We start from the raw sequence: 28000 nt of genomic DNA on the forward strand, positions 1-28000 counted from the left end.
GAGACCAGAGCTTCTGGCTGGCTCTCTGCTGCCACAGCGCCACTGAGGGTGGGGGGAGCAGAGGCAGTCTCGCCTCGCCGGAGACAAACCCAAGCTGAGAGGAGAGGCAGGTGGTTCAGGTAAGCCGTCTGGAGGAGGAAGGCTCCGGCCTCCAGCCAGCCCCTTCCCGCCGCATCCACGCCAGGCGACTGCTCTAGGCTCTGTCCTCGCCTGCCTTCCTTCCACCCCTCCTTCCTGTCCTCTACCAGATTTTTCTCCTTTCAGAGGAGCTCAAATCAGTCTTCCTCATTTCGTCTCCACCCTCTTCGCTCTCTTCATCATTCTGCACCCATGTATTGGCTTGTTGCAAAAGGTAAACTTTCTTGGTACGGTTGTGTACTGTAGCCCAGAGCTATGCTGCACCCAGTGTTTCTACAGATCGGGTTCCCACGGAAACTCCACTCTAGAACCCAGTCTGCTGCACCTCTGATGCTTCGTCACACACTGTCCCGGGCACACACATGTGCCTCACAGACGCTGCACTTCCACTTCGCATGCACACACAGTGTGAAGGCGTCCTGTCCATTCACCTCCGTTCTGACGGCATTTGACATGCAGAGCTAGAGCACACAGTGACAAGAGCCTGGCAGGAAAACACGCAGGCACGCGCGCACACAGCACCTAAGAGAGAGGAGCAAGTGCGTCCTCCCACCGAGCTGGCAGAGCCAAAGAAACCATGTGTCCCAAGCGCAGGCAGAGCCGGAACAGGATGAGCAGCAGCAGGGGCTGGAAAGAGTTCTTCATTCTTTAGAACTTAATTGGGTGGAGGAGAGAAAAAAGCAGCTTTCTAACCTGCACGGTGTATTCCCAGTAGCTCTGACTTTCTCTGCCTCGCTACTCTAAACCACTTTTCTTTTGGAAAGAGAGAGAAGAAAGCAACCCTACTCCAAAGCCTTAGAGGCACTAATTCCCAGCTCTGGGGGTATTCATGTCTGTTTTCAGCAGGCAGCCAGAAAAGAATTCTCTTTAAAGCCACTTCAACATAATCCCACACTGGCAAGGGCTTCCTATGAGAGATGAAAAAAGACGTAGTTCCTTAATCAGTCAAGGGAGGGGAAAGCTGAAGTGGGAAACTGAATTTTTTAAATAGGGTGGACCTTCTCCGTTTGCCCAGCTCATTCCTCTTTGATTATGCAGAGTGCTATCCCAAGGCAAGAAGGGCATAGCCTAGGAGAGGGTCTCCAAGTACGATTGGTCTTCGAAATCGCCTGGGTGCAGGGGAGGGTGAGAGGTGCTCACTAGAAATACAGACAACTGGACCCTTTGCTTTAGACCCACGGGATCAAGACCCAAGAATCTGCTATTGTTTCAGGATGTGAGAGGCAGCAAGGATTTGGGAGTCTGAACCAGAGACCTGAGGGACACATGTGTAGGACTGAAGAGCCCAGGATTCTGGCAGCGTTAGCTGGGCAGACAGGCTGTGTGGCTTCCCGGACAAGGACTGTCTGATGGAGCAGCTTCAGAGTGTCTCCAGTGGGCCACCCTCTTTTGCAGAGTAGAAGCAAGCACCTGAAGGAACAGGGAAGACCTTCAGTGAGCTCTCCCCTTCTCTTCTCCTTGTAAAAACTGGCAGCTGTGTAATGAGGGAACATTGCAGAAAGCAATTTCCCCCAAGGTAGCTCTTTGGAGGCTCTTAGGCTTCCTCCTACCTGCTAATCTGCCTGCCTGGGCCCCCGGGGGCCCTGTGCAGGGCTCCTCCCCACCCCTTTTAGGTACCCTGCTCCTGCCCAGTAGCTGCCTGCTCTGGCGGGCCTGCACAGAGGACGGCCGAACCGCAGGGTCTGCACTGCCCCTTCACCTCCCCGGGGGCAGCCCCACCTCTTGGGCCTCTGGGGGAAGCTGGAAGGGACAGGTACCCAAGGCTGGGAGGGGAAGTCCCGAGTCACAGTGGACTCCACAGCCAGCTGAGGACAGCAGCCTGCGGTGTCCCTGGTCAGCATCCCCGCAGCTGCTGCAGAAAGGCTCAGGAACGGGAACGGGTGTTAGTGAGGGGGAGGGACAGAGCGAACATTCCTCAAATGGCTGGAGGCATCTATAGCTTCTCTAGTTATTTCATTCTGAGACCTAAGTGTGGTCTCACAGGCCTGAAAGGGGAGGAGCTTGCTCTGTGTAGGAGAGTTGGTGGGAATCCAAGTAAACATCTGCAAGGATCGGCATTCTGTGGAGGGAACGGCTGTCCTCTGGCCAAGCTGAAGAGAAAGAGACCCCATTACTTTGAAATAATGTCAATAATAGCTTAACATTCACCAAGCACTTGCTTTTTGCACATTTACTCACTTAACCTTCAAAATAATCGGATAAAAGTGTGTTAGTATGCCCATTTTACAGATGAGGAAACTGAAGCTTAGTAGAGGTAAGAGATTTCCCAAGAGTACCCAGCCAAACAGCTGAAGAGTTGCAGGGTAGAGACCCACATCTATAAGCACTCAACACATCAGACAGATTCTTGTAGGCTTTCTTCACGGGGTGGAAAAGCTACGGGATTGAGGCAGAGAGGACATAGTGAGGAGCCATAATGAGAGGACAAGAGCCATCCCACCCTAAATTGTTCCCCTTGCCTTTAGAATGGAAAACTTGCTCTTCTGGACTTCGTGGCCTGAGGCCAAAAGACACTGTGTTTACATGTCGCCTTGGGGTAGACGCTGGGGAGACAGATGGCTTCTCCATTAGAGCGTTAGATTTATTTTTAGCTGTTTTTGATCTGTAGCGCATTTTAAAGTCGCTTATCACGTTTTCTTCTGAAAATAACCCGATAAGGAACAGAGGGACAGGGAAGATGTCTTTATCTGTGTTTTGCAGGTAAGGGAAGTGAGGCTGAGGACAGGGTCACGTCACTGTAGGCAGTGGTGGCTGGGCGGGGACCCCACACCCTCTGTCTAGTTTGCACCGTGATGCTGTCTTCACCTTTGCCCCAGTCAGCCTTACTCCCATCCTGCTTCCACTCCCCAAGAAAGGGACAGTGAGTCGGTGACTTGCTGAATTCACCATGCCTCCATGTTAGCGCTTAGTCCTGTTACCTCAGGGCCCCACAACGCCTACTTGGAGGCCTTGGAAGAGTCTAAGGCAGCTGCAGTGGGCCTGCCTCACTCCTCTGTTAACAGCTGGGCAGAGACGGCCCGATTCTCCTGGCTTTCAACTCCCGTGTGGGCTTCAGGAAGACACAGAGAATAGAATGGCTTTCAGAAGTCTGAGTTTCAGACAGAAAGAAGGAAACCGAAAAAGAGGGTCATCCCAGTGTCCATGGGCACGGCTCTGGCAGGGGCAGCCCCATTCCAACGGTAGGGTCACCAGCTGGGTGAAGCCAAGGAGGCTCACGGGTAATAAGCTGGACGTGAAATCTGACAAGAACACCAGGAAGTAGTGTGGAGTCATCTTTCTTTAACCCAAGGAGACACACCCAGCCTCACTCTCAACTCAACCCCAACCCCAGGCTCTCTCCATACAAAGCCAATTACCCTATGATTTGGTAAACCCGTGTGGGCCTCAACCCCACCCTGCCCTGAGGAATCGTTGCAAGAGTCCTGGGAGTATGAACCTTAAATGAATGAATTTATGAGCTAAACAGGGACAGGGCTTTCTCACTTTAAAAATCAGAGTCTCTTGAGAGGATACGTTCTTTCGCAAACAAATAAATGAACAAATGAAACCCCTGCCATTTGCAGAGGGTTTATGCTCTATGACATGCCTTCATGTGGATGATCCCATTTGATCCTCACACAGTTGAGAACCCTGGGCCTGAGCAGGTGGGTCAGAGCCAGGATTCAAGCCTAAGTCTCTAATACTTGAGATTGAAATTTGAATTTAAAACTCTCTTAGAAAATCTTCTCAAATGGGAGAGTGAATTTTGGGTTGGTCAAAGCGATTGCTTTCCGCTCACAAATGAGCAGCTTTTTGAGAACAGGTGTCGGTGAATGGGGTTACAGGAGGTCAGTGGTTATAGGCGGCCCAGATGCATTCACTGATCAAGCAGTCAGCTCGGCCCAGCAGAAGGTGGGGAGGTGTGCTTGCAAAGGCATAAGAAATGTAAAAATCACATACACTTAGAATCCCGCCTGAGGGAACTTATGACTGGACAGAAGGTTCTGGAAGACAGGAACATATGCAGGCGTGACTTTGGGCTTTGTGGGAGACACCATGGCTCCCTTTGGAGTCCAAGGACTTCTCGTCTGTCGCAAATTCTGGTTTGGAGACTTAGAGTGTGGGGACAGCACAGACTCCATCAGGAAGGAGCACTGTCCCATGAGAAAAGCCTTAGAAATGAGCACTGCTTCCTCAAGGAAGGAGCATGCGCGCACACACAGAACGGTTCAGCCCCAGCGCTAAGAGCAGGGGAATTCAACAGACCTAGTTTCTCCAAGGAACAGGCCCAGGAGCTTCTCCTCGGGAACCTTCTCAGCTCTGAAAGGAGCGTGGCCAGCCCCCAGCGGTCTGGAGCATAGACAGGTCAGAGGGCCAGTGGGGAGATAAGGGAAGTTCCTGAAGGGTCTGGCACAGGAGGTGGCAGCAAGGGCGGCCTGTGTTCACGGGGATGGCAGGGGTGGGAGGCATGCCCGTCGGGTGAGGCTGTGACTAACCCGCGGCTCTGACGCACCTGAACCGAGTGCTGCCCGGGCCCCGCATCACCGGGAAGCACCTCGTGCCAGGGCCGGCTGCCGCTCCGCATGGGCGTGACTTGCCCACTCAGGGCCCAGGGTAAATGCTCCTGCTGACCAAGGCAGTGAAAGGGACGGGGCTCCGCCAGGCTGGGAAGCCTGCCCGGGGCTTCTCACTGCACAAGAGACCTCTTGCTTATTGTCAGTCTCCCAGCTGGTCAGGAAGTAAAAAGTGCCAAAGCAAAAAAATTCAAGGTCACAAAAACTGGGGCTTTTAAAAATGTTAGGTTTTAGCACACAAATGTAACACTTTCAGTTCAGTCGCTCAGTCGTGTCCGACTCTTTGTGACCCCATGAATCACAGCACGCCAGGCCTCCCTGTCCATCACCAACTCGCGGAGTTCACTCAGACTCACGGCCATCGAGTCGGTGATGCCATCCAGCCATCTCATCCTCTGTCGTCTCCTTTTCCTCCTGCCCCCAATCCCTCCCAGCATCAGAGTCTTTTCCAATGAGTCAACTCTTCACATGAGGTGCCCAAAGTACTGGAGTTTCAGTTTTAGCATCATTCCTTCCAAATAAATCCCAGGGCTGATCTCCTTCAGAATGGGCTGGCTGGATCTCCTTGCAGTCCAAGGGACTCTCAGGAGTCTTCTTCAACACCACAGTTCAAAGGCATCAATTCTTCGGCGCTCAGCTTTCTTCACAGTCCAACTCTCACATCCATACATGACCACAGGAAAAACCATAGCCTTGACTAGACGGACCTTTGTTGGGAAAGTAATGTCTCTGCTTTTGAATATGCTTTCTAGGTTGGTCATAACTTTTCTTCCCCGTTTAAAATCTCTGTGCAATACTGTTGTGCTATTTTCAAGAAAATTACAGAACTTGTAACATTTTCACTGATAGTTCACCAATTACAAGTGGTGTGGGGCCTGGCAACAAGACTCAGGTTTAGTTTTCCAATGAGTGTCTTTTCAGCTCAGCCTTTTTGGTGTATCCCCAAGATTGTTACGTGCGCAGCTGGAGATAAAGCCAAGAGTCTAACTGCAGCGTCCTCTGTGATAGGAGGCCAGGGGAAATGGCCCCCTGGGCCCCCTTGGAGAGGTCTGCCTGGGAAGAGGCTACCTTAGAAGAAGGAGGAGACGGAGCAGAAGCTGCAGGGCAGCCTCCTCTCCCTTCCTTCCGCTCTGTCTCCCTTCGCTCCTCCCCTTCCACACTCTCTACCCCATGAGGACCCACGCACGCACACCAAGGAGGGGCATGTGTGTTTGCTCGTGTGTGTGGCACAGGGAGACGAGTGTCTGTGGGAGCGTGTGTGGGCTGGGTGTCCAGGGCAGGTGTGCAACAGGTGTAGGTAGACTCCGTCGCCCCTCCAGGGTGAGCCCTGCCCTCATCCATGTTTCTTGTCCCACTCAGCTCCTTCCAAGTAACAGACTCAGGCTAAACATCTGGTGAGGGGCTTCTACTGAGCTAGCTTTGAACAAAGCTAGCAGGAAGCCAGTACTGGGTCACACAGGGAAGAACCTAGCTGATGTGGGCTCCAAAGAAAGCGGGGGAAGCCTGGCGCAGAGGCAGCGATCACAGGGTCTAGATGCAGCTGAGGATACACTCCAGCCCCCCCTCTCTCAAGAACTCCAAGAAACCTGCATCTCCAAAGTGTCCCAGGCCCTAAGAAGGGGAGGGGCAGACCACCGCAAATTGTGAAGAAGCAGCCAAGAGGGCCATTGGAAGCAACGTGGAAACAGAGATCCCGGAGGAGACCAGAGGGGCTGTCACAGGGACCTTGGGAGGGGAAAGGACAGGTAACCCGACAAGCTAGAGCAGGGGGTCTGAGAGAAATGCCAGTTATTGTCTGCAGCCTTGGGTCTACCAGTTTCCTCAGCTTAATTTGACTCAGACCACATGGCCCTATCTGAAGCAGCATCAGAACCAATGGGAAGGGCAACCCCAGAGCATCCTTCAGCAACCTGTTCCACTATGTCTTTGAGGTGGGCGGAAGTTCTTTATATCCCACCCGATATCATCAACTCCAATGCATATGGGAAGCAGCAATACCAGATCAGAAGAAATGAAAGTGGTTTCCCTGCAGCTTTTTAAAAAACTGAAACATAGTTGATGTACAATATTATCTAAGTTACAGGTGTACAATACAGTGGTTTACAATATTTGAAGGTTACACTCCATTTATAGTTATTATAAAATATTGGCTATATTTCCCATGTTGCACAATAGCTTATTTTATACACAATAGTCTATACCTCTTAATCCCCTATCCCTATGTTGCCCCTCTCCACTAGTAACTACTGGCTCTCTATACCTATGAATCTGCTTCTTTTGGGTTTTTTTTAATATTCACTAGTTTGTTGTAGTCCCCACAGCTTTCAGTTGCTTCCTTGTTTATTTCCCCAGGAGCCTCCACATCTGGGGAGAAATTCTTGGTGTGTGTCCTGCTGGCAAAGACCAGCGTTCTCTGAGCTGAGCCCTGGGGAGGAGGGGCGAGCGGGGGCAGACGCAAGGGGACCGCAGCACTTCCTTCCCAAGAGCTCGCTGAGCCCACGGAGACGTGGGGCTTTGTCCTGGGTCTGCTGTTATATAGCTTCCTGGCCTTGACAAGCTACTACTCCCCTCCAGTACTCAATTTTTATAAATAGTTGAGTCTGGACTTTGTGAATTTCAAAACACTTTTAGCAATGCTACTTTTTTTTTTTTTCAAATGAGTGCTTCAGCTAACCTTTAATATATGTAGCAGATTTTAAAACCACAGAGTTCCTCATGTTGGACAGGGGTCCCCCAGGGCCATCCCCTTGGCCTCTCTCCCTCAGGAGGACTCCACTGAAATGGGGCATGGTTTGAAAACCGCTGAGTTATGGAACCAGTAAGGACCCTTCCAGATGTAATACCCCAGGACTCTATGGCTCACATATCCTAACATTCTTCCTATAAAGGGAGAGAGGATTTTCTCATGCTGCAAACCAGGACACTGAGGACTAGAGTGCTTAAGGGTATTCTCCAGGAAACCCTGGGACTCCTGATTCACAGCCCAGAGTGCATTCTGCCAAGACAGCTGACACTCTAGCACATCAGCACCTGGGCCTCTGGGAAAGGGAGCCAGACGCTCAAACCCTTGCTGCCTTCTCACCTGCTGGATACAGGCAAGCAAGGAGATGCTTCCACAGGCCCTTGCCACGGCTCCCCCCAAGCCCATCCCGGCCAACTCCAGCTGCAAAGACACGTGCTCTTTTTACTGAGGCCCAGCAGGCTGATGACCCGCCGCCTTCCTCCCCACAGGTGCGTCGCCTGGATCATGAGGTCATCCCTCTGCTGGCTCCTCACACTTCTCCTCATCTCGGCCTCAGCGGCCCAAGGCCAGCCAACAAGACGACCGAGACCCAGACCGAGGCCCCGGCCCAGACCCAGACTCAGGCCCACACCCAGCTTTCCGCAGCCCGATGAGCCAGCGGAGCCTACAGACCTGCCTCCCCCGCTGCCCCCAGGGCCCCCGTCGGTCTTCCCTGACTGTCCCCGGGAGTGCTACTGCCCCCCCGACTTCCCGTCCGCCCTCTACTGCGACAGCCGCAACCTCCGAAAGGTCCCTGTCATCCCGTCCCGCATCCATTACCTCTATCTCCAGAACAACTTCATCACGGAGCTCCCGGTGGAGTCCTTCAAGAACGCCACGGGCCTGAGGTGGGTCAACCTGGACAACAACCGGATTCGAAAGGTGGACCAGAGGGTGCTGGAGAAGCTCCCGAGCCTGGCGTTCCTCTACATGGAGAAGAACCAGCTGGAAGAGGTGCCCGCAGCCCTGCCCCGGAACCTGGAGCAGCTGAGGCTGAGCCAGAACCAGATCTCCAGGATCCCGCCCGGGGTCTTCAGCAAGCTGGAGAACCTGCTGCTGCTGGACCTGCAGCACAACAAGCTGAGTGACGGCGTCTTCAAGCCCGACACCTTCCAGGGCCTCAAGAACCTCATGCAGCTCAACCTGGCCCACAACACCTTGAGGAAGATGCCCCCCAAGGTGCCCGCCGCCATCCACCAGCTCTACCTGGACAGCAACAGGATCGAGGCCATCCCCAGCGGGTACTTCAAGGGCTTCCCCAACCTGGCCTTCATCCGCCTCAACTACAACCAGCTCTCGGACCGGGGCCTCCCCAAGAACTCGTTCAACATCTCCAACCTGCTGGTGTTGCACCTGTCACACAACAGGATCAGCAGCGTGCCCGCCATCAGCAACCGGCTGGAGCACCTGTACCTCAACAACAACAGCATCGAGAGTGAGTGCGGGGACTGGGGCGGCGCAGGGGGTGGCCGGCTCTCCCTCCTCAGCACTTTCACGTGCGCCTCGTGCCTGAGCACGCAGAAGCACCCAGTCTGGCACAGGCTTCAAACCTTGGTCTTTCCACTTGCAGCCCACATGACCTTCAAAGAATATCTGACCTCTCTGGGAAGTCTCCTCGTTTGTAAAATGGCACAAAATGTTTATGAAGATTTACTAGTTTAGTATGGATAAAGTGCCCAGAATACCATGCTTGGGGGGTAACAGTTTTTCTACCTCCAGCCCTTCTCACCAGCCCCTGCTCCTTTGCCCTCCAGACCTGTAGGTAAGGGAGACATAAAATACAGTTCTGGACATTCTCCTAAAGAATAGTGACATTAAATGCTGACTCTGGAATGTCCTGGAGAAGGCAATGACCCCACTCCAGTACTCCTGCCTGGAAAATCCCATGGACAGAAGAGCCTGGTAGGCTTCAGACCATGGGATCGCAAAGAGTCGGACATGACTGAGCGACTTCACTTTCACTTTCATGCATTGGAGAAGGAAATGGCAACCCACTCCAGTGTTCCTGCCTGGAGAATCCCAGGGATGGGGGAGCCTGGTGGGCTGCCATCCATGGGGTCGTACAGAGTCGGACATGACTGAAGCGACTCAGCAGCAGCAGCAGCTGGAATGTCCTGGATCTGGCCACTGTAGCTGTGAGAAAACAGGCTTCTTCCCAGGCCTGAGCCTAGGTTTTAAGGAGTCTGTGAAAACATACAGAGAGGCAGAGGTGCTCCAGCCGGTTGCTGATGGCGGGCACGCTGCTGATCCTGTATATTATGAGTGGCTGGTGGTTTAGTCACTCAGTCGTGTCCGACTCTTTGTGGCCCCGTGGACTGTAGCCTACCAGGCTCCTCTGTCCGTGGGATTTTCCAGCAAGAATGGTGGAGTGGGTTGCCACTTCCTTCTCCGGGGGATCTTCTCCACCAGGGATCGAACCTGGGTCTCCTGCATCGCAGGCAAATTCTTTTACCAATTGAGACACCAGGGGAGCCCCACACTAAGAGCATACAGCTGGAAACGATGTGGCAGTCAGGAGAATATGGTGCTTTCTGAATCTATCTGGAAGGCTGAAAGATTTGGTCATAAAAGTCAGGACACTCAACGCAGAATTTGCCTAAGCTACATTTACAGGGTCCTGGGCTTCGGATAAAAATTGTAGGTCAGAAAAGAGACTGGAAGTGACAGTTTTGCCCGATCAAAAACATCCGATCTGAGTAAAGCATCAGCTGCTGCTGCTGCTGCTAAGTCACTTCAGTCGTGTCCGACTCTGTGCGACCCCATAGACGGCAGCCCTCCAGGCTCCCCCGTCCCTGGGACTCTCCAGGCAAGAACACTGGGGTGGGTTGCCATTTCCTTCTCCAATGCATGAAAGTGAAAAGTGAAAGTGAAGTCGCTCAGTCGTGTCCGACTCTTAGCGACCCCATGAACTGCAGCCCACCAGGCTCCTCCGTCCATGGGATTTTCCAGGCAAGAGTACTGGAGTGGGGTGCCATCGCCTCCTCCGCAGAACAACTTAAAAACAAAAGCGAGAATATTCTGTGGCCCCTGGACAAGATCAGGCTACATCCACAGGACAAATGCAGCAGCTGTGGGAATGCAGACCAAGGAGAAAGAAGCACTCCTAACATGATATTAGGAATCCTTAGCTTTCAAGCCAAAGGATGAGAGGGAGATTTTTGAATTTCTATAATCTCGAAACAAGTGGATGATAGAACAGGCTTATTCACTCATCTGAGCTAATTACACAAAGGTAGGGGAAGTCTTCTTAAATCTTGCAAAGAAAGAAATTCAGGAAAAGGCAAAACTGTCTAATTTTACCCTGCAGGTAGCAAACTGATGGAACACATTACTCCCACGAGGCTGTATAGGCCAAAAATCTAGACAGAAAGGATACCTTGATTAATAAATGGTTGACAAGTTTCTACCAGATTGTGGACAAAAACAGGCTGTGGCGGGAGGGGGCGGTGATCCAGCCTTCTGAGGTTAAAGACAGAAAGATTCCACCCACTCTCACCATTTCACAGATTTCAGAACAGCGCATCGGGGGGTAAAGTTCAAAATCACAAAGGTCATAGGAAGAAAATTCATCTATGTCAGGGCTCTTTCTGCTGCTCCAACGCTGAAGAGAAAAGAAAGCGGAGAGAGGGAAGAGGAGGAAGGAGATGAAAAGCAACCAACCACCACCCACAGAAGCTAAAAGAAGCAAGGCTTGGGAGGATAGAAAGCTTCATTTAGAAGAGGGCATACCAAAAAGGTGAAGGGGAAAATGGAAACTCAGCTTCCACTTGAAAACCTACCTCCATTTGCCCATCCCTTCCCTTTCTTGCTCCCTTTCCCCAGAGTCAGTCATCACTCCAGAATCAACGGCTCCATCACGTCCTGGGGCCCCGTGCCCCTCCCTGGCCCCCTTTCTCTTCCTGTCATCCCTAGTTCAGTTAACCTAGCCATCCTCTGCCCACCCTCAAGCCTCACATCCCGTTTACAGGAGAACCTCCAGGGTAATCCATCCACTGCGGGCTTCAGATCTTGCTTCCCTCCACTGTTTCTCCACATGCAGCCAGATTCATCTTTTTATAGCATAAACCTGATTGTAGGGCCCTTCCAGATTTAGGCCCCCAGACACCACTTCATATATCCCACTGTCCCTCTTATAACAGCAGTCCTGCTCAGTGACATTCCTCAGACTAGAAACCAGAGACCCCATCCTTAGTGAAACATCTGAAAGTCTCCTATAACTGGTGGCCACAACGGGAGCCTCTCCAGTTTACTCTGCTTAGTATACCACGTTGTACTATTTACTGGTTCCAAACTCTGCCATGAGCTTTCTGCCCCCCACATCATTCAAATAGGTCATGGCATCAGAACACCATCCCCAGGTCTCTACACGTTAATCCTGTCTTTGAAGGGTCAGCTCAAAGTTCACTTTCTCCGTGACTCTCTAGAGTGAGTTTTCAATAACAATTGTTGACCAGTTCCAATTTAGTTCATTTCACAAACGGGTAAACCAGCCTGGAGGTTAGGGCCAGTCACTCAAGGTCGCACGTTCCCGAGAACTGCTGAGCCCACCCCCTGCCCACCTCTCCTGCTGACTTCTCCCTTTCTTTCTCCGCAGAAATCAATGGGACCCAAATTTGCCCCAACAATCTAGTCGCCTTCCATGACTTCTCCTCGGATCTGGAGCACGTGCCGCACCTCCGCTACCTGCGGCTGGATGGGAACTACCTGAAGCCGCCCATCCCGCTGGACCTCATGATGTGCTTCCGCCTGCTGCAGTCCGTGGTCATCTAGGCCTCCTGCGCCCCTGGAGCTCCTCCGGCCACACTGAATGCGGAGGCCCAGGCGCCCGTGCCCACGGTTTGCTCTGTCTCCTTTTCTTGCTCCCAGCTCTGCCCTCCTTATCCCGCCTTCCCGAGTCAGGGACAAGCCACATACTCTGCTGCCCCTGCAGCTTCTAGAACAAGATTTCCAAAGGCTCGATTTGGTCCACCCAGTTCAAAGACACCCACTGTGCACCCCAACTTCTGGTCCCAGAAGCACAGGTGTGTGTCTAAAGACATCCCACCCTCTTCCCTCATCACCCCTGGGTTAGCCTGGGCCATGGACTGAAATCTGGTTCTCGTCCTGGCCAAAGCAAGCAGAGCATGGTCAGGGGCAGCCTAGACATGAAGTTTGGAAAGTCCTTCTGGAAACTCCTCTATTGTGGGCAGCTCTGACCCAAACAGACAGGAACTCAGGTCTCCTGGGTCAAGGATCCCATCTTCCAAAACTGCTGCTGCTGCGGCCCATTCACGGGCACCAGATGGGCACCTGCCCTCTGCCAGCCTGGATTCTGGAAAGGAGGTGCAAGGGAACGGCTGAAGAAGGGCGCAGGCTCAGAGAGGGGCACAGGGACCCGCTGGTCCTTCATAGGGTGAGATGGGCCCCTTCTCGGCACGCAGCCTCCTGGCTAAGCCTCTGTGCCAACAGTAAGAGCAGGGAGGAGCATTTCAGGAGGAGAGTGGCCCAAACACCCAGGAGCCAGCCAGTGGGAGAGGCTGGGGGTCAGAGCCCAGGATGGCCCGGGTGGGTGTGGATGGCTGCTTGGCCGCTGGACCAGAGGCCCAACGCCTGAGGAGCAGCAACACGGGGAGGGTACAGAGCCAGAAACCCCGCCCTGCCATGCGCTCTCTGCCCTTCCCTTGCTGGGGAGCGGCTCCTGAGAAACTGCTCGAGAAGGGGCAGAGAGCCAGAGATCTCCCAGAGCCCTCTTCTGCTTGTGCAGCGGCCTCCCCTCTCAGCCAGGCACAGCAGTGACATCTGGTGGCTGATACTGCCCACAGCTGGCCCCTGTGTCCTCCTCATCTTTCTGGGGTGATTTGCCAAGGTTAGGAGTTGGCCTCAAGTTCCCACTTGAAAAGCTGTGGGTGACATGCATGGTCTCTGTCCTCTGGAGTCTATCGGGCACGCAGGTATAGAGGCACCAAGACAGGGGGACGTGATTCCCATATGAGTGAACCCAAGAGGGAAACTTCAGGAACCCAGAAGAGAATGTGGCTTGTTCCCCTCTGCCCTCTCACCTTGCGGGTCCCTTCTGCTCTCTGCTTTCAGGCGGTAGGCTAAGGAGGAGCTACAGTGCCCTCCAGGGACCCTCTGGAGCTCACGTTCCCTATGCAGCTCCACCCTCTAGACCAGCACGAGGCCTAAATATTATCTCCTTCCTTCGCAATAATTTATTCCCTGTATGGACTGTCCTTCCCCCAAAGTTCTCACACACACTGCCCCCCAATCTGGCACAGGGGAGCAGTGTGTGAAAGGTCTCTAAAGGAAGCCCGAGTCCCCCAGAGCCGACTGACCGTCATCTCCCCTTTCCTCCCTCTAGTGGGTGGAGATGCCCCCCCGCCCCTACAGCCCCCAAGTGAATGTTGGTGGGACTGGGCAGAGTGTGTCCTAGAAATGAGTAGGACGCAGTGCCCACTCTCAAGTTAGGTTGAGAAAAGTTCCAGAGATGTTTAAGAAATTGGATTAAGCTAGCTCCCCAACTTCAAGAAATCTCCATTTTATTCTAATTTTCCTCTTTTGCTAATTTACAGAAAACAGGCCCGTTTCAAGTTCTTCCCCATGTGTTCCCATTCAACTGCTTCATTCTTTGCAGCTGCAGCTGGTTTTTCCAAAGCTCTTGCTTAAAGTCAAGATAGACTGTAGCCAAGTGCTACGGCTTGGATAAGCCCCCCTTGTGTATCTTGCTCCCACCTTGCACCGTCAGCCCCTCTGGTAATGAGCACAGCGCCTAGGACTCCTCAGGGAGGAGGGGTCACTCCCCTGCTCCTGCAAACCTGAACTGTCTTCTTTCAGCAGCAAAAAAATCACCATCATCCCAGTGCCCTGTCTAGAATATGCCGGCTTCCTCTATAGCTCCCTGCAGCTGTAACCCAGAGGAAACTGAGTTGGCTGTATAGTTCCCCCCACCACATACACATAATGCGCCAGTTTCCCCTGGATTTAAGGAGTCCGCCTCCTCCATGTACAACTTCGTTCTCTCAGTGCTGTTGGCATAGGCACATACAGGTGTGTAAGTAGGTGTGTACGCGTGCCCTGTACCTACATCTATTCTTTCTTGAAGATCATGACAACTTTGTGAAACAACTTTCATATTCCATCATGCTTCACAGCAGAGAAAATAAAGTGATATGAAAAATATCCTGCTTGAAATTGACAGTGTAAACAGGTGAGGATAGTACCTTAAATTCATCTTGCCACCCTCTCCCCCTGCCTCCAACCTTACTACCTCTGAGAAGACTGGTAGAGATAGGATCCTATTCCTAAGAATCTCTAGGGAAATGATTCTAAAACCTTTTCTTGGTGAACTTCCCCCATTCCTAAAGTCAGATAAAAAAATCTGGCAGCTACATGTGAAGCCCCAAACTCCCAGTTCTTTTCAACCCACAGACACTACTAGATGGTTGAGGGTCTCCCAAATGCTCAGTACTGAGACAGATACAGAAAGACACAAACCAGACTCCATTCCTAACCAGACAAAACGTACAGACTAGTTGAGGACCGGCAGTGTAAGATGCATAGGACAACATGGCAGAGGCATACCGAGCGCAGTGAGCAAAGGGCCAGCCACTTCATCTGGAATGGTCTATAGGCCGTGCAGATATGCACAGAGGGGCAAGATCAGGATGCCCTGGAATCTCTCTTCAGGTGGAAGGTTTCTTTCAGAACCAACCTGGTAATCCCCCCGGACTACACCACCTTCTTTTGGATAAAAAGCTGCCGGATACTGTCCCACTCCTTCCTTGCCTCCTAAATTTCTGCCTCAGTTCAATTCAGAAAGTGTTCAGTGTATATCAACCATGTGCAAGGTTTCCAGCTAAGAATTCAAGGACAGGTAATATATACCCTCTTGCCCTTGAGGAATTCATAAAGGGAAAGTCCGTGAATTAGTAATTGCGTGTCTTAAGTGTCTGCAATGATGCTGGGTACAAAAAGCATTGTGGAGAAGGTCCCTCCTGCCTGGGAGAAAACAGAATGGTTCCTATCATTTGCTCTGGATCTTAAGATCTGAATCAGATTTTGCCAGACGGGAGAAGAAGGAAAAAGCACATAAGCAGGAAAGAAGGGAACCAGCTTGAGAAAAAGATCGAAGACATAGAGTCTACCGTGTGTGTGTGTGTGTGTGTGTGTGTGTGTGTGTGTGTGTGTGTGTGTGTGTGTGTGTCTGAGAGAAGAAGAGGAATGATTTGCAGTCATGGATTTAGGTGGCTACAAGCCCTCGGCAGGAAATAGACCCCTGCTGTCCAAAGAGCAGGGGAGTTCCTGAAACTTCCACCTCTGCCTCTCTCTCCCCCCCTCTGTGCCCATGAACAGGGAAGCAATGGGGTCACCCTGCCCCAGACCTCTGTCCCCAGGGCCTGCCACCTCCTCTCCATCATCACGCCTCCTGCTCCTCCTAACGAGGCTCGGATTAGAGCGGCTCTCCAGGGCTGAGCTGCCTGGGACAACAGGAGGACGGCTAGACGGTTCCCACGCGGATCACACACACGCACACCACGGGCCCTCACACACATGCACACACACACACACACACACACACACACACACCACGGGCCCTCACACACATGCACACACACGCATACCACGGGCCCTCACACACATGCACACACACACACACACCACGGGCCCTCACACATACACACACACGCACACCACGGGCCCTCACACACATGCACACACACGCACACCACGGGCCCTCACACATACACACACACACGCATACCATGGGCCCTCACACACATGCACACACACGCATACCACGGGCCCTCACACATACACACACACACACGCACACCGTGGGCCCTCACACACATGCACGCACACACATGCCACGGGCCCTCACACACACACACACGCACACCATGGGCCCTCACACACACCGTGGACCCTCACACACACACACACACACACACACACACACACACACACCGTGGACCCTCTCACACACACACACACCATGGACCCTCATACACAGACACACACACATACACCGTGGACCCTCACACACACACACACACACACACACACACCGTGGACCCTCTCACACACACACACACACACACCGTGGACCCTCACACACACACACACACCACGGACCCTCCCTGAAATCCATGGTAACCAGACAGCGTGTCGGGTGTGTTTGTGAAGCCGAGAGCAGAAGGGGTTGAGGGTCTAGAACTTGAAGCCTGAATCAGAAGCGGCTCAGCCGGGCCGGGGGAGCAGGGAACCGGCGCATGCGCGGCGGGACCACAGGCGGCGAGAGCGGGCGCAGGGCTCTCCGGGGCCGCAGCCGCAGACCCGGGAGCAGACGTGCTGGGGTGCGGCCCAGGGGAGCGGGGGCAGATTGCAGGGGAGAGGAAGGAGCAGCCACACCGCTTTCTTCTCAGGGAACAAGCGGTGCGGCGGTGGAGCGGCGACGCCCGGCTGACTGGAGTGGGCCCGGGCATCTGAACGCGGAGCCTCGGCTGTGGAGAAGGCTGAGGACCGCCCACCGCATGCGCCGCCCGCTTCCTGGGCTTCTCCCTGGCTCCAGGGCCATCTCTCCACCAGCAGAGCCCTCTGTGTCTCTCCTCGTGCGGGGGGCTGCCGGGGGATCGGGAACAGGTTTTGCTCTGGAGACAAGGTTCCTGGGCTGGGAAAGCCTCTCCATTCCAGCTGGTGCCCAGGAACACTGCAAGCCAGGCTCTGGCCCTTGGGCCAGGCTATTAGCTCTGCCCCTCAGGTCTTGTGCCAGGGCAGAGATGAGTTCTGCCAGGGCCATCTGTTCTGAGGGCACAGAGATGTATGGCCTCGGGACTTCTAGGGTGAGGCAAAGAAGGCAGCTGCTGCTGCTGCTAAGTCGCTTCAGTCGTGTCTGACTCTGCGACCCCATAGACCACAGCCCACCAGGCTCCTCTGTCCCTGGGATTCTCCAGGCAAGAATACTAGAATGGGTTGCCATTTCCTTTTCCAAAAGAAGGCAGGGGCCATATGAATTAAGGATTTAGGACCTGAGGCTGGCTCTGTGTGATCTTGGGCAAGTCACCTCTCTTTGCTGGGCCTCTGATTCTTCACCTGTACTATAAAAGATTTGGATTAAATGATCCTAAAATTATTACTTTGCCAACAAAGGTCTGTCTAGTCAAGGCTATGGTTTTTCCTGTGGTCATGTATGGATGTGAGAGTTGGACTGTGAAGAAAGCTGAGGGCCGAAGAATTGATGCTTTTGAACTGTGGTGTTGGAGAAGACTCCTGAGAGTCCCTCGGACTGCAAGGAGATCCAACCAGTCCATCCTAAATGAGATCAGTCCTGGGTGTTCATTGGAGGGACTAATGCTGAAGCTGAAACTCCAATATTTTGGCCACCTCATGCGAAGAGTTGACTCATTGGAAAAGACCCTGATGCTGGGAGGGATTGCGGGCAGGAGGAGAAGGGGACGACCGAGGATGAGATGGCTGGATGGCATCACCGACTCGATGGACATGAGTTTGAGTGTACTCTGGGAGTTGGTGATGGACAGGGAGGCCTGGCATGCTGCGATTCATGGGGTCGCAAAGAGTTGGACACGACTGAGCAACTGAACTGAACTGAACTGAATGATTAATTAATGATCCTGAGACCCATGCAGCTGGGGTTTAGTACGTGGTTAGTGGGAGGAAGCAGAGAGGAGGAGCATCATCTAAGAACCTGGGCAAACCATGTATACAGGCCGGCAGAATCGGGAGGAGGGTGTCTGAGCTCCTTCCCACCACCTTCAGCAGGGACTTGCCAAAGGCACCAGGGAAAGAAGAGTCTCTCCCAAGAAGTGTGTCTTTGGTAAGGACCCCAGAGTGGGGAGATTCTCCTCAGACACCTGAGGGCCCCACACGATGCTTTCTGGTGTTTATGATCAGGAAATGCTTTTCTGAGGCCCATTCTTATAGGTCCGGAGAGTTTCCTGTATCTTCCTCTCCATCATTGTCAGAGAGCTTGAAGCTCTCTTTCAAATTCTACTGCACCCCCTGTTCATCTCCTCTTTGAATCTCTCTCCCTGTGGTGATTTTTGTGCACTTATAGTTCCCTATTAGAGGTCCAGGTGGCAGGTAGTGGTGCTGGTCAGCGTACCTCAGGTGAGCCTCTTTAAATCTTTAGATTCCATCTCTGAAAACAAAGCCGTGCCACTCTCAGGCTGAAGAAAGTGGGAAAGGCGAGCTCCATCCCTCCACAAAGCCCCACGGCTGCCTTCTCTTCTTGGAGGGCGCAGGATCTGAGGGGTGGGTGTCCCCTGCAGGGTGGTAGCCACCTGCCCCCTCAAAGAGAGTGGGCCAGAAAAAGAGACAGACGGCAGACAGAGAGAGGAAAGGGAGGTGGGAGGTGGGAGGGGTCCGTGTGGGCCTGGGAAGGGAGGGCTGGGGGCAGGGAGGCAGTCTTTCCAACCAAGCAGAGGGGTGGCGTGAGGGACCCGCTGAGGAAAGGGGAGAAGAAACGGCTGGACGTCAGGAAACAGAGAAGTCATTGGCTTGACTCGCTCCCCGCCCTCCCCAGGCAACCTTCTACCCAGGCCCCTCAGAGGGTCATAACTTCCCCGGCAGAATTCCTGCCTCTCTGGAAGCTGTGAGGCTCCATTTGGAACCCAGAGTCTACAGAGTAAGACTTTGATATTTTGTGGGCTTTGATGTTTTGCTGCGCAAGTGAGGGCGAGTGCGGCTGGAGGGGGGCACCGGGTGCAGCGGGGTGGGGTGTTGGCGTTGAGGTTGGAGGGTGGCAGTAACTCAGCTTAGGGCTTTCTTCTTTAAGATTTTTTTTGATTATATAATTTGGTTTGGAGTAATGTATGGGAGGTAAGTTGAAGAGACAGCTCTTGCTATGGATGGGAGCTTACCCCCATGCCCAGCAAAAATTAAGAAAGAGGGAAAGTGCTCACTTTAGCAGCATATATATATATGCGCTACACACACACACACTTAATGTAATTATGACTGATTCGAGTTGTATGGCAGAAACCAATACAACATGGTAAAGCGATTATCATCCGATTAAAAAATAAAAAATAAAATAAAATTGGAGTGATACAGAAGATTAGCATGGTCCCTGCACAAGGATAACATGCAGATTCATGAAGCATTTCATATTTTTTTATAACTGAGTCACTTTGCTATACAGCAAAGATTGGCCCAACACTGTAAATGAGCTATACTTCAATTTTAAAAATTGAAGGGAAAATAAGAGAGTCTCCTAGAGACTCGTGCAGCTGACTTTGGGGAAAGATGCGTTAACAGAAATACACCAGGTACTTCACACCCACACAACACACATTCCCTGACCCATCTGTGCATATGTGGATGAACATGCATGAACATTTTTTTTTTAATGTGGATGTTGGTTTTTATTTATTTTTTTTTAATTTTAAAATCTTTAATTCTTACATGTGTTCCCAAACATGAACCCCCCTCCCACCTCCCTCCCCATAACATCTCTGTGGGTCATCCCCATGCACCAGCCCCAAGCATGCTGTATCCTGCGTCAGACATAGACTGGCGATTCAATTCTTACATGATAGTATACATGATAGAAATGCATGAACATTTGAACTCATCTGTCCAGAGATACCTATGGAACTTTCTGAGTGTGTACAACCATACACAAAGAGTTCTTTTGTTTCTGTAATCTTTTGTTTCTAAAAAGCTGCATTCATAAATATATTTAAAAACTAACATTCTTTTCTGTCATCAATTCTAACTGGAATCAATTTTTAAGCCTATGTTCCCTAAATGGATTAGGCATTCCTGGAACTAGGCTTGCCCTATTTATTTCTGTGCCCCCAGAGACAAATCCAGGGCCTGGGACTATTCAGATAGCTCATAAATGTTTGTCAGGCAAAGGCACGAATGAATGAATGAATGATCTTCTCAAAAACCACAGGTTTCCTTAATGGTGAAGTTTCTCTAAATCTACTGGAGTGGGTAATAGTTGTACTCTGAATGGGTGACTGTATAAGAGAGCACATCTGTGTCTGCCTAGTTAGTAGGGAGTTATGTAGAAAAGGGAACACGCACGAGTGTGTGTGTTGAGATGAGTAAATGAGATTTTGCCAGGTGCCTGCACATTCCTGCACGCGTGAATGAGTTGCAGTGTGTGGACGAGACTGAAGCGGGGGCCGACAGGAGACATCCCCTGGGATGCAGCCCCAGCGTGGAGGGAGCCTGCACTTGCAATGAAGACACTAAGTGTGACGAACAGCTTAAGGGTCTGCAAGCGTAGGGGTGGGAAGTGGGATGAGTTTGTGAGCTGTTCCCCCGGGACTGGACGCCTTAGTGATTCGGCTCCATTCTCATTCCATTCCCCACCCGCCAGGACCCCCATGAAGCTCCTGGCCTTACTGAGCCTTCTGATCCTGATGCTGCAGGAAGCAGGGACAGCATCTCTGTCAAAGGAGGAGAGGGGAGAAGAGCAGCCGTATGGGGAAGGCGATTCTTATGCCATTCTGCATCTGGGGAACTATGGCCTGAGCCTGGACAGCTACGAAGAGGTCATCGATCCAAGCAACTACGCCGAACTCACAGCCTACGGGGACCAGCTCCCCCAGGTGAGCAGCAGACTCACCGCGTTCCCTGAAAGAAACTGGGAACCCGAGGCCTGGTCCCCCTCTACCTTGTAATCAGCTGTCTCAAGCCTCCGTCTTTCTCTGGGAAGTGAAATTCTTACTCCTCCACAGGAAACTGTCACTTACATAATGCTAAGAAAGAAGACACGAAACTTCAAATTTGCAGCAGAAATTGTGAGCCTTCCCTTAGAAGTCACACATCCCTCCCTCCCTCGGCCTTCACGTCAGACCATAAAGTGTATCTCACTGGGGCATCAGCAGTGTCCTCACATTCTCCTAGCAAAAAGGAATGCCACAGCCTGTCCTAGACTGCCTTCAGTTCAAAAGTCCATTCCTCAGCCCTGCCTGCCTTCCCAGGGGCTGACGTGAAGACTGCACTCGTTTGCTGTGGGAGCCTGATCCCCAGGCAAGGGAAGGTCCCCGGTCAGGGGGTCTGGAGATTGATCCTAGCTCTCCCACCAGCTCAGGCCCTGAGCTCAGGCCCTCCCCGTCTGGACCTCCGTTTCCACCTCTATAGCGTGATGAGAGACCAGACGCTCAGAAAGTCCTTGCTTGTCCCACTTTCTGCCCACCTTCCCCCATTCTCCACAGGGACTCTCTGTAAGCTTGGAATTGGTTGCTGAAGTTCCCAGACTACAAAGCGAGTTCCTCTCAGGCAAAAACTGACTTACTGTGTGCTGTGTCTCCAGGTTAAAGGGACCAGCCTGGCTTCTCTCACCAGGACACGCTTTACTCAGAGCACAGAGGCTGCAAGGACACTCCCTTCAAACCCCACGACGGCCAGGCCTCCGACACTAGGCCTGCTGGCTGCCCCGGCCAACCACGGTAAGCGCACAGGTACAGCCTCAGCAGCCACGGGCCACAGACTGGGTAGCCATGCCCGAGCCCCAGGGGTGCCAAAGAGGAGTGTCGTCAGGGGTGGAGAGCAGAGGGCCAGGGAGGGAAGGGGAAACAGCCGCGGGGGTCGGGGGTGGGGGGGCGGCGCGTGGGAAACAGAGGGAGAGGCTGACTGTTCCTGATGCTTCTGCCTGAGCGCACAATCTGGATGGAAGGCAAAGAAAGCAAGAACTCCCCTGTGCCTAGCAAAGCCACCTACCTTAATTAATGGCATCGCTGGGGGAGCAGGTCGAGTGGTAATTAGATTAGAGACGATTTAAAACCTGTACAGAATAAATAACTTTGTGGCTGTCATTTGGCATGGGGGCAAATGAAGAATTTATTTTGCTTTTCAGCTTGAATTCCCTCCCTAGCATCTTCTCCCCTGCTCCCTGAGGCCCTCCTGGAGACTCAGATGCTGGCATATCCATCAGTAGGGGGTTGCACTCTGCTGGGGGTCAGAACTGAGGCACAGGCGGATGCAGTTAATTCCGGAATTGCTTGTTCTCAGCTCCTAGTCTTCTCTTGAGATGTTTGCCTTGAGTGGGTACAGGGTAATGAGGCATCATTAGAGAAAACACTTCAGACAGGAATCTATGACCTCCCAGGCTTAAAGGGCCTCAGCTGGACCTGCCATCCAAGGCCTGGGGATAAGTACACTGTCAACTCATGGCTGGTGAGGAAAAGCTGTCTCTTAATCTCGAGTCTGTGTCACTACCATCAGAGTTCCTCCTTGAGCTGGACTAGCAGTGGTCTTTAGTAACCCATGTCCTTTTAAGAGCAAGAGATAGAGACTGTCTACAGTATTCAATAAAACCGTCCCAACTCGTTAAAGCCAGTCTGAGCTCAGTGGCCTGGCCTAAGTCTCATGACCACTGGTGATCAACTGAGAAGAGGGGAGGGATGTTTCCCAACAGCAAACTGAGATGCTGATATCATAAGAAGGGGAAATGAATCCTAGACAGTCAGTGTCCATTCCACCTTGACTCTATCATGCTTTTGGGAGCCACCTAGGACCTAATTCCTCACCCGCAAGGCAGGTAGTGGAGTCAGCAGCCACTGGCCACCGCGCTGGCCTTGTATCATCTGCAGGGCACTTTTGGGGGCCAGAGAGAAGCCCCATGGAAAGGAGACCAACACGTCCACCTCTGTGGTGGCACCTAAATGTCCTAGAAATACCCACATAGGCCTGGGTAAATCTACATAGGACCAGGGTCTGATGAACGCACTAAGGGCTTAGATCGTGACGGTAATAACCGAGGGAGGCTCTGCTTCTCGCAGTCAGTGGCTGAGCGCCAGACCGGAGCGGCCAGCAGCACTTCCGGGGGCACTGTGACAGTCGTTCTGGGTGGCAACCCAAGGGACACAGGTGACCTCGGCTCAGACACGCCCTGGCCAGGGCCTTTGGTCCCAGAGGCTGAGGGAGTCTCACAGGGGTGTGTCGGGGGATCTCCCTGTGTTCGATTCTCCACCTGGACCAGGCCTGCCAACCTGTCTGATCTGCGTGTGCCTCGGTTCCTCTGTGTACTGTGATGACGCGGACCTGGAGAACATCCCTCCTCTTCCCCAGACGACTGCCTACTTATATGCTCGGTTCAACCGCATCAGCCACATTCGGGCTGGAGACTTCAAAGGGCTGAGTATGTAACGTCCTGGCAAAGGAAAGAGTGGGTGGGCAGAGGGAACCCCTCGGTTCTTCCCCTTGCTGCTCAGCCACACCGAGCAGTCATTAGAGTGCCCCTCCTGTGTCGGCCCTTCCCTGTGGCTTTCAGTCTCTCCAGCTTGGAAATTACTCTAATTCCTGGCCTTGAAGGTTTTTCTATGGCAGAAGTGACCTGTTCTTGTTTTTGCTCCACAAAGCTATGGGAAGCTGGGGGGGAGAAGCTATGAGCAAGCCTATGTTTTCAGGCTGTCCCAGCAGCTGTAGTTCTCTGCCCTCCGGGCCTCTGAACAAAACCGTGCTAACGCTGGTCTATAACCCAGATTCTACCGCTCATTGCTGACAGGCTTCCCAGGCCTCAGAGTGTTTGGGTTCTTTTGTTGGTTTGTATAAACTAACAGCTAGAAGAAGGACAGATCCAGGAATTCCTGCACCTGTTGGGTCTTGCCCTCAGAAGCCTTCTTCCAAGCCAATCCACACAGGACAGAACATTCCAGGGAAAGGTATCACAGAATCTGAGGACTTTCCCAGATTTATCAAGTTCTTCCTTCTGGTTTGACCCTGGTACAAGTGGAGCGCTGGCTCGCCTCCCCTGTGCTGAGACAGGAGAAGGGCGCGGCAGCTCCAGCAGGAGCAAGGGGAGATGGTGTGCCCTGTGTTCTGCTCTGCACCTCTTAGCAAAACTGAAGAGGATTGACCTCTCTGGCAATTCCATCTCCTCCATCGATGACAAGGCCCTCCGCCTGTTGCCTGCTCTGCGGGATCTGATCCTCCCTGAGAACAAGCTCGTGGCGCTGCCTGCGCTGCCCACCAGCATCGAGGTCCTGGATGTCCGCATGAATCGGCTCCAGAGCTCAGGGATACAGCCTGAAGCCTTCAGGGTGAGCCAAGGCCTTGCATCCCTGTCTACTGCATGCCACCTGTGCCCACAACCACACACACACGCACCTGGCCCTCGTGGAATATCTCTGTCCCAACGCTGCTCTGGGGCATGAAAGTCAAATGTCATTTTCTTTTTTTTATCATTTGCTTTTAGTTGCATTTATTTTTTGTGGCATTTATTCCCAGGCCATCAGTTATTGTTTCTTCTGCTTATTCTGAAAGGATATCTTTTTGTTCCGTGCAGACATCCTCTTCTGGTTTAGGAACAATCTGTTCTTTTTCAGTAAGGGTTATCTCAACGTGGCAGGGGGAGCTCATGTCTGGGTTAATCCAAGTCCCGAGCTGCATCTTCGGGGCTTTGTTCACGTGAGATGCTGAGTGGCCAGAGATCTAAGTCTTTCAGTCCAGCGTTACTCTCTGCATTCTGAGCACGTGCAGTAACAATTCAGCACTTTTGGGGCCACCGAGCCTGCACCCAGCCCCACCCTTCGGCCTGGGCACACCTACCATGGTAACAATGGAAAGGCGGCGTGTACTGCTTCTGTAAAGTGCCATCTTTCAGGTACTTGGTGAGCTTTCAGGTATGCATACCCTTAGTGACCTGGGCAGTTTCACAAAAGTTCTTAAAGTGAACTAGAAGTTGTCAGCCTCTTGATTTGCATGATTTTGTGGGGTTTTCTGGGTCAAATGGATAGAGAACCGTTTTTAGAGCTCCCCTCAGGCCACTCGCCAGAAAAGCCAAGCCCCATTTTCTTCATCTAAGCCACCAGCAACTCCCCCTCTCCCTCTGGGGGCCCCTGGCCTCTTGGGTGCCTTCTCTGCACCTGCTCACACCTCCCTGGGCATCAGTGTTCTCCACACACTCACCCTCTGCTCCCCAGAAACTCGGGCTAACATGTGACTTGACTTGGCGTTGTACTGATTCCAGCTCTCACTCTGCATAGCTATTTGTTTTCAGAACCCACCACTAACTGACCAACCTTTGTCCTTCTAGGAGCAATTTCTCAAGAGAGAGACAATCTGGTTGGTCCCTGGCTGGCCAGTTTCAATGGGAAGGGCTAAACGTATGCACGGATACGGCCCCCGGGCTGCCCACTCAGCGGTCCAGGGAGCCCTGGGGCAGTCCCAGTGGGGGAGCGGAGAGAGCTGTGAGTGAGCCTGACTCCCAGCTGTCACACTCACACGCAGACTTTCTCCGTCATGCCTGTGGCCCTCCTTATGCTGGCCTGCGTATCTCCCAGCCGTGCTCTCCATATTTGGTCCACATTTAGCATCTGGGGACTTTTTGTCTTTTCTGGAGACTTTTCACTTGGGAAAGTCCCTTCTGATAGCAGGGATGTTGAAGCTGGGCCCGAATGTCCTGCCAGCCTGTTTCCCAGCCATCCTTGCCCCTTGCTTGCTCCTCCCGGCATCCCCCCGACACTGCTGAGCCCCTTCATGGCCCTCAGCTGCAGCAGCTGTTCCTCTGCATCGAGCGGGAGGAGATGAACCATCCCTGGAGCACCCAGCTCAGGACCCAGCAGCTGGCTGAGGCCCAGGAGACGGGCCCAGGAGTGAAGGAATGGGGTCACATCAGCGCCCCTCACTCCTTGGGCCCCACAGAGCCCATCGGCCTCCCGCGTCCTCTGCCCCCTCCCCAGGCACTGGAGAAGCTGCAGTTCCTCTACCTGGCTGATAACCTGCTGGACGCCATCCCCCGGGCCCTGCCCCTGAGCCTGCGCTCACTGCACCTGCAGGTGAGCGGCTTCCCGAGAACAGGGGTCTTGGATGGCACAGAAGGTGGAGGTCAGACTGCAGGGAGCCCCCTTCAGCAGTGCTGGGGCTCCGTCACTGAGAGCTCGGCGAGCACAGTTGGCACGTTTCACTCAGACCACTGTCTACCGCCTCCGTCTCATTCCTTCCCCTTCCTGCCCTTTAAAACACTTCCCCTCCACGTTCTTACCCATCTCACCCAGTGCTCACTCCTGCTCCCCTCCCCTCGCCCCCCCTGTCCCCTCCTCCTCCCCGTGCCCCCGCTTTCTGGCCTCCTTCCTTGTTTGTGGCCCCAGCCTTCTGGGCCTCGGTGTCTCCAGCTGCAGAGGGGAGGTGAGCCGGTGGGGCGAGGCCTGAGGGCAGACTCTCCAGGCAGAGGAGCGACACAGGGGTCGGTGTGTTCTCTCCAGAATAACATGATAGAGACCATGCAGAGCGACACCTTCTGCGACGCCGAGGAGCACAGACACACCAGGAGGCAGCTGGAAGACATCCGCCTGGACGGCAACCCCATCAACCTGAGCCTCTTCCCCAGCGCGTACTTCTGCCTGCCGCGGCTCCCCACCGGCCGCTTTGTCTAAGTCTGCCCGCCCCCTAAACAGCAACCTTTCATCCAGGCGTTAGTCAGCCTCAAGATCCAGCGGCAGAAACCCACTGTTCCCCCTGCCTCAACACACACACACACATGCACACACGCGCACGCACACACATGCAGACATGTGCACACATGCGCACACGCATCCACACACGTGTATGTGCACATGCACACACGCGCACGCGCACACGCACACACATGCAGACATGTGCACACATGCGCACACGCACGCACACACGTGTATGTGCACATACGCACACACACGCACACGCACGCACACACTGAAATGTCCTCCAGGAGCCAGATTTACATTTCTGCAGCCTCTTTCCTTAACACCTTATGGCTCCTGGATCCAAGAATAGAGATGTCTGCAGCAAAGCTCTTTCCCATATTCCTGACTCTTCCTACCCGCACAGAAGGCCAGGAGAGTCGTGTAAGAAGCAGAGGAGGGACAGAAAGAGCAGAGGAAGGGGAATAAGCCATCGTGTGCTGGAGCCAGCTCTTACTACTAGGCTTGCAAGAACCGATCATTAAATGCTCCAGAAGTTTTCAAGCCAGTTGTTAAATGCAGTCATTATTAAAAACTAAATCATGTAAGCTCACAATTAAATATTTTATGTTGAAAACAAATGTAATAAATACGCAAACTCATCACTTCCCAATTAGTTTACCATCTTTTACTATTAACCATGTTCTTGAACTTATTTGTGTCTGTGGTATCTGTGTAGTGGAATTACTATATAATGACATGCTTTTAGTGACATCACATTGGTAGTTTGAAATTGGCCACGGTGGGAGTATTTATACCACAGAATTAGTAAACGCTACGTATTAGGATTTTGTTAGAGAAAGAGCCTGTTCTTAAGCCTTTGCCAGCACCGCTGAGGATGAAAACAGCTGTTTAAACTAGCCTCTCCCTATCTCTAGGCCACCCTACTGGGGGTAGGGTGGGGTTTCTGGGGCTTTTGAAAGCTCCTTGCTTTTCCTATGCCGAGGCTTGCTGTTAGACTTGGAGAGAGCCTTTCCTAAGGATGGAGAACAGACATGTGTCTTCCTCTGGAGGCCCTTCTTGCTGCTGCTGCTGCTGCTAAGTCGCTTCAGTCGTGTCCGACTTTGTGCGACCCCATAGACGGCAGCCCGCCAGCCACCCCCCCACCCCCCCACCCCCCCCCCCTCCCGCTG

General features: G+C 52.8%; 2 protein-coding genes and 1 pseudogene across 3 annotated transcripts; all 3 read left to right on the forward strand.

Moving 5' to 3' along the window:
- On the forward strand, positions 1-14607 carry PRELP (proline and arginine rich end leucine rich repeat protein). The gene is made up of 3 exons (XM_068985982.1): positions 1-119; positions 7923-8908; positions 12068-14607. Exons 2-3 carry the CDS (start codon positions 7939-7941, stop codon positions 12241-12243), a joined length of 1146 nt encoding a protein of 381 aa, XP_068842083.1. The 5' UTR covers positions 1-119; positions 7923-7938; the 3' UTR covers positions 12244-14607.
- On the forward strand, positions 12270-27140 carry OPTC (opticin). 2 transcript variants are annotated; one of them, XM_068985985.1, is made up of 8 exons: positions 18666-18723; positions 18995-19096; positions 20804-21035; positions 21743-21878; positions 23411-23569; positions 24268-24470; positions 26112-26207; positions 26634-27140. In XM_068985985.1, exons 3-8 carry the CDS (start codon positions 20811-20813, stop codon positions 26802-26804), a joined length of 990 nt encoding a protein of 329 aa, XP_068842086.1. In that variant the 5' UTR covers positions 18666-18723; positions 18995-19096; positions 20804-20810; the 3' UTR covers positions 26805-27140. The 2 variants fall into 2 exon arrangements, with proteins under 2 accessions (XP_068842085.1, XP_068842086.1); XM_068985984.1 differs by lacking the exons at positions 18666-18723; positions 18995-19096 and adding an exon at positions 12270-12309.
- LOC138090938 (U6 spliceosomal RNA) lies at positions 19486-19585 on the forward strand (annotated as a pseudogene).
- Positions 27141-28000: the final 860 nt, after the last annotated feature.

This window comes from Capricornis sumatraensis, chromosome 14 (assembly GCF_032405125.1).
Source record: "Capricornis sumatraensis isolate serow.1 chromosome 14, serow.2, whole genome shotgun sequence".
NCBI classification, from domain to species: Eukaryota; Metazoa; Chordata; class Mammalia; order Artiodactyla; family Bovidae; genus Capricornis; species Capricornis sumatraensis.

What these genes read in the sequence shown, in the direction of transcription:
- OPTC (XM_068985984.1), top strand. Translation starts at nt 12,281, where the DNA reads ATGCGGAGGCCCAGGCGCCCGTGCCCACG. An exon ending in ACGGGGACCAGCTCCCCCAG is followed by an intron (nt 21,036 to 21,742) that starts GTGAGCAGCAGA and finishes CTGTGTCTCCAG; the next exon opens with GTTAAAGGGACCAGCCTGGC. An exon ending in GGCTGCCCCGGCCAACCACG is followed by an intron (nt 21,879 to 23,410) that starts GTAAGCGCACAG and finishes CACCTGGACCAG; the next exon opens with GCCTGCCAACCTGTCTGATC.
- PRELP (XM_068985982.1), top strand. Translation starts at nt 7,939, where the DNA reads ATGAGGTCATCCCTCTGCTGGCTCCTCACACTTCTCCTCATCTCGGCC. An exon ending in CAACAACAACAGCATCGAGA is followed by an intron (nt 8,909 to 12,067) that starts GTGAGTGCGGGG and finishes CTTTCTCCGCAG; the next exon opens with AAATCAATGGGACCCAAATT.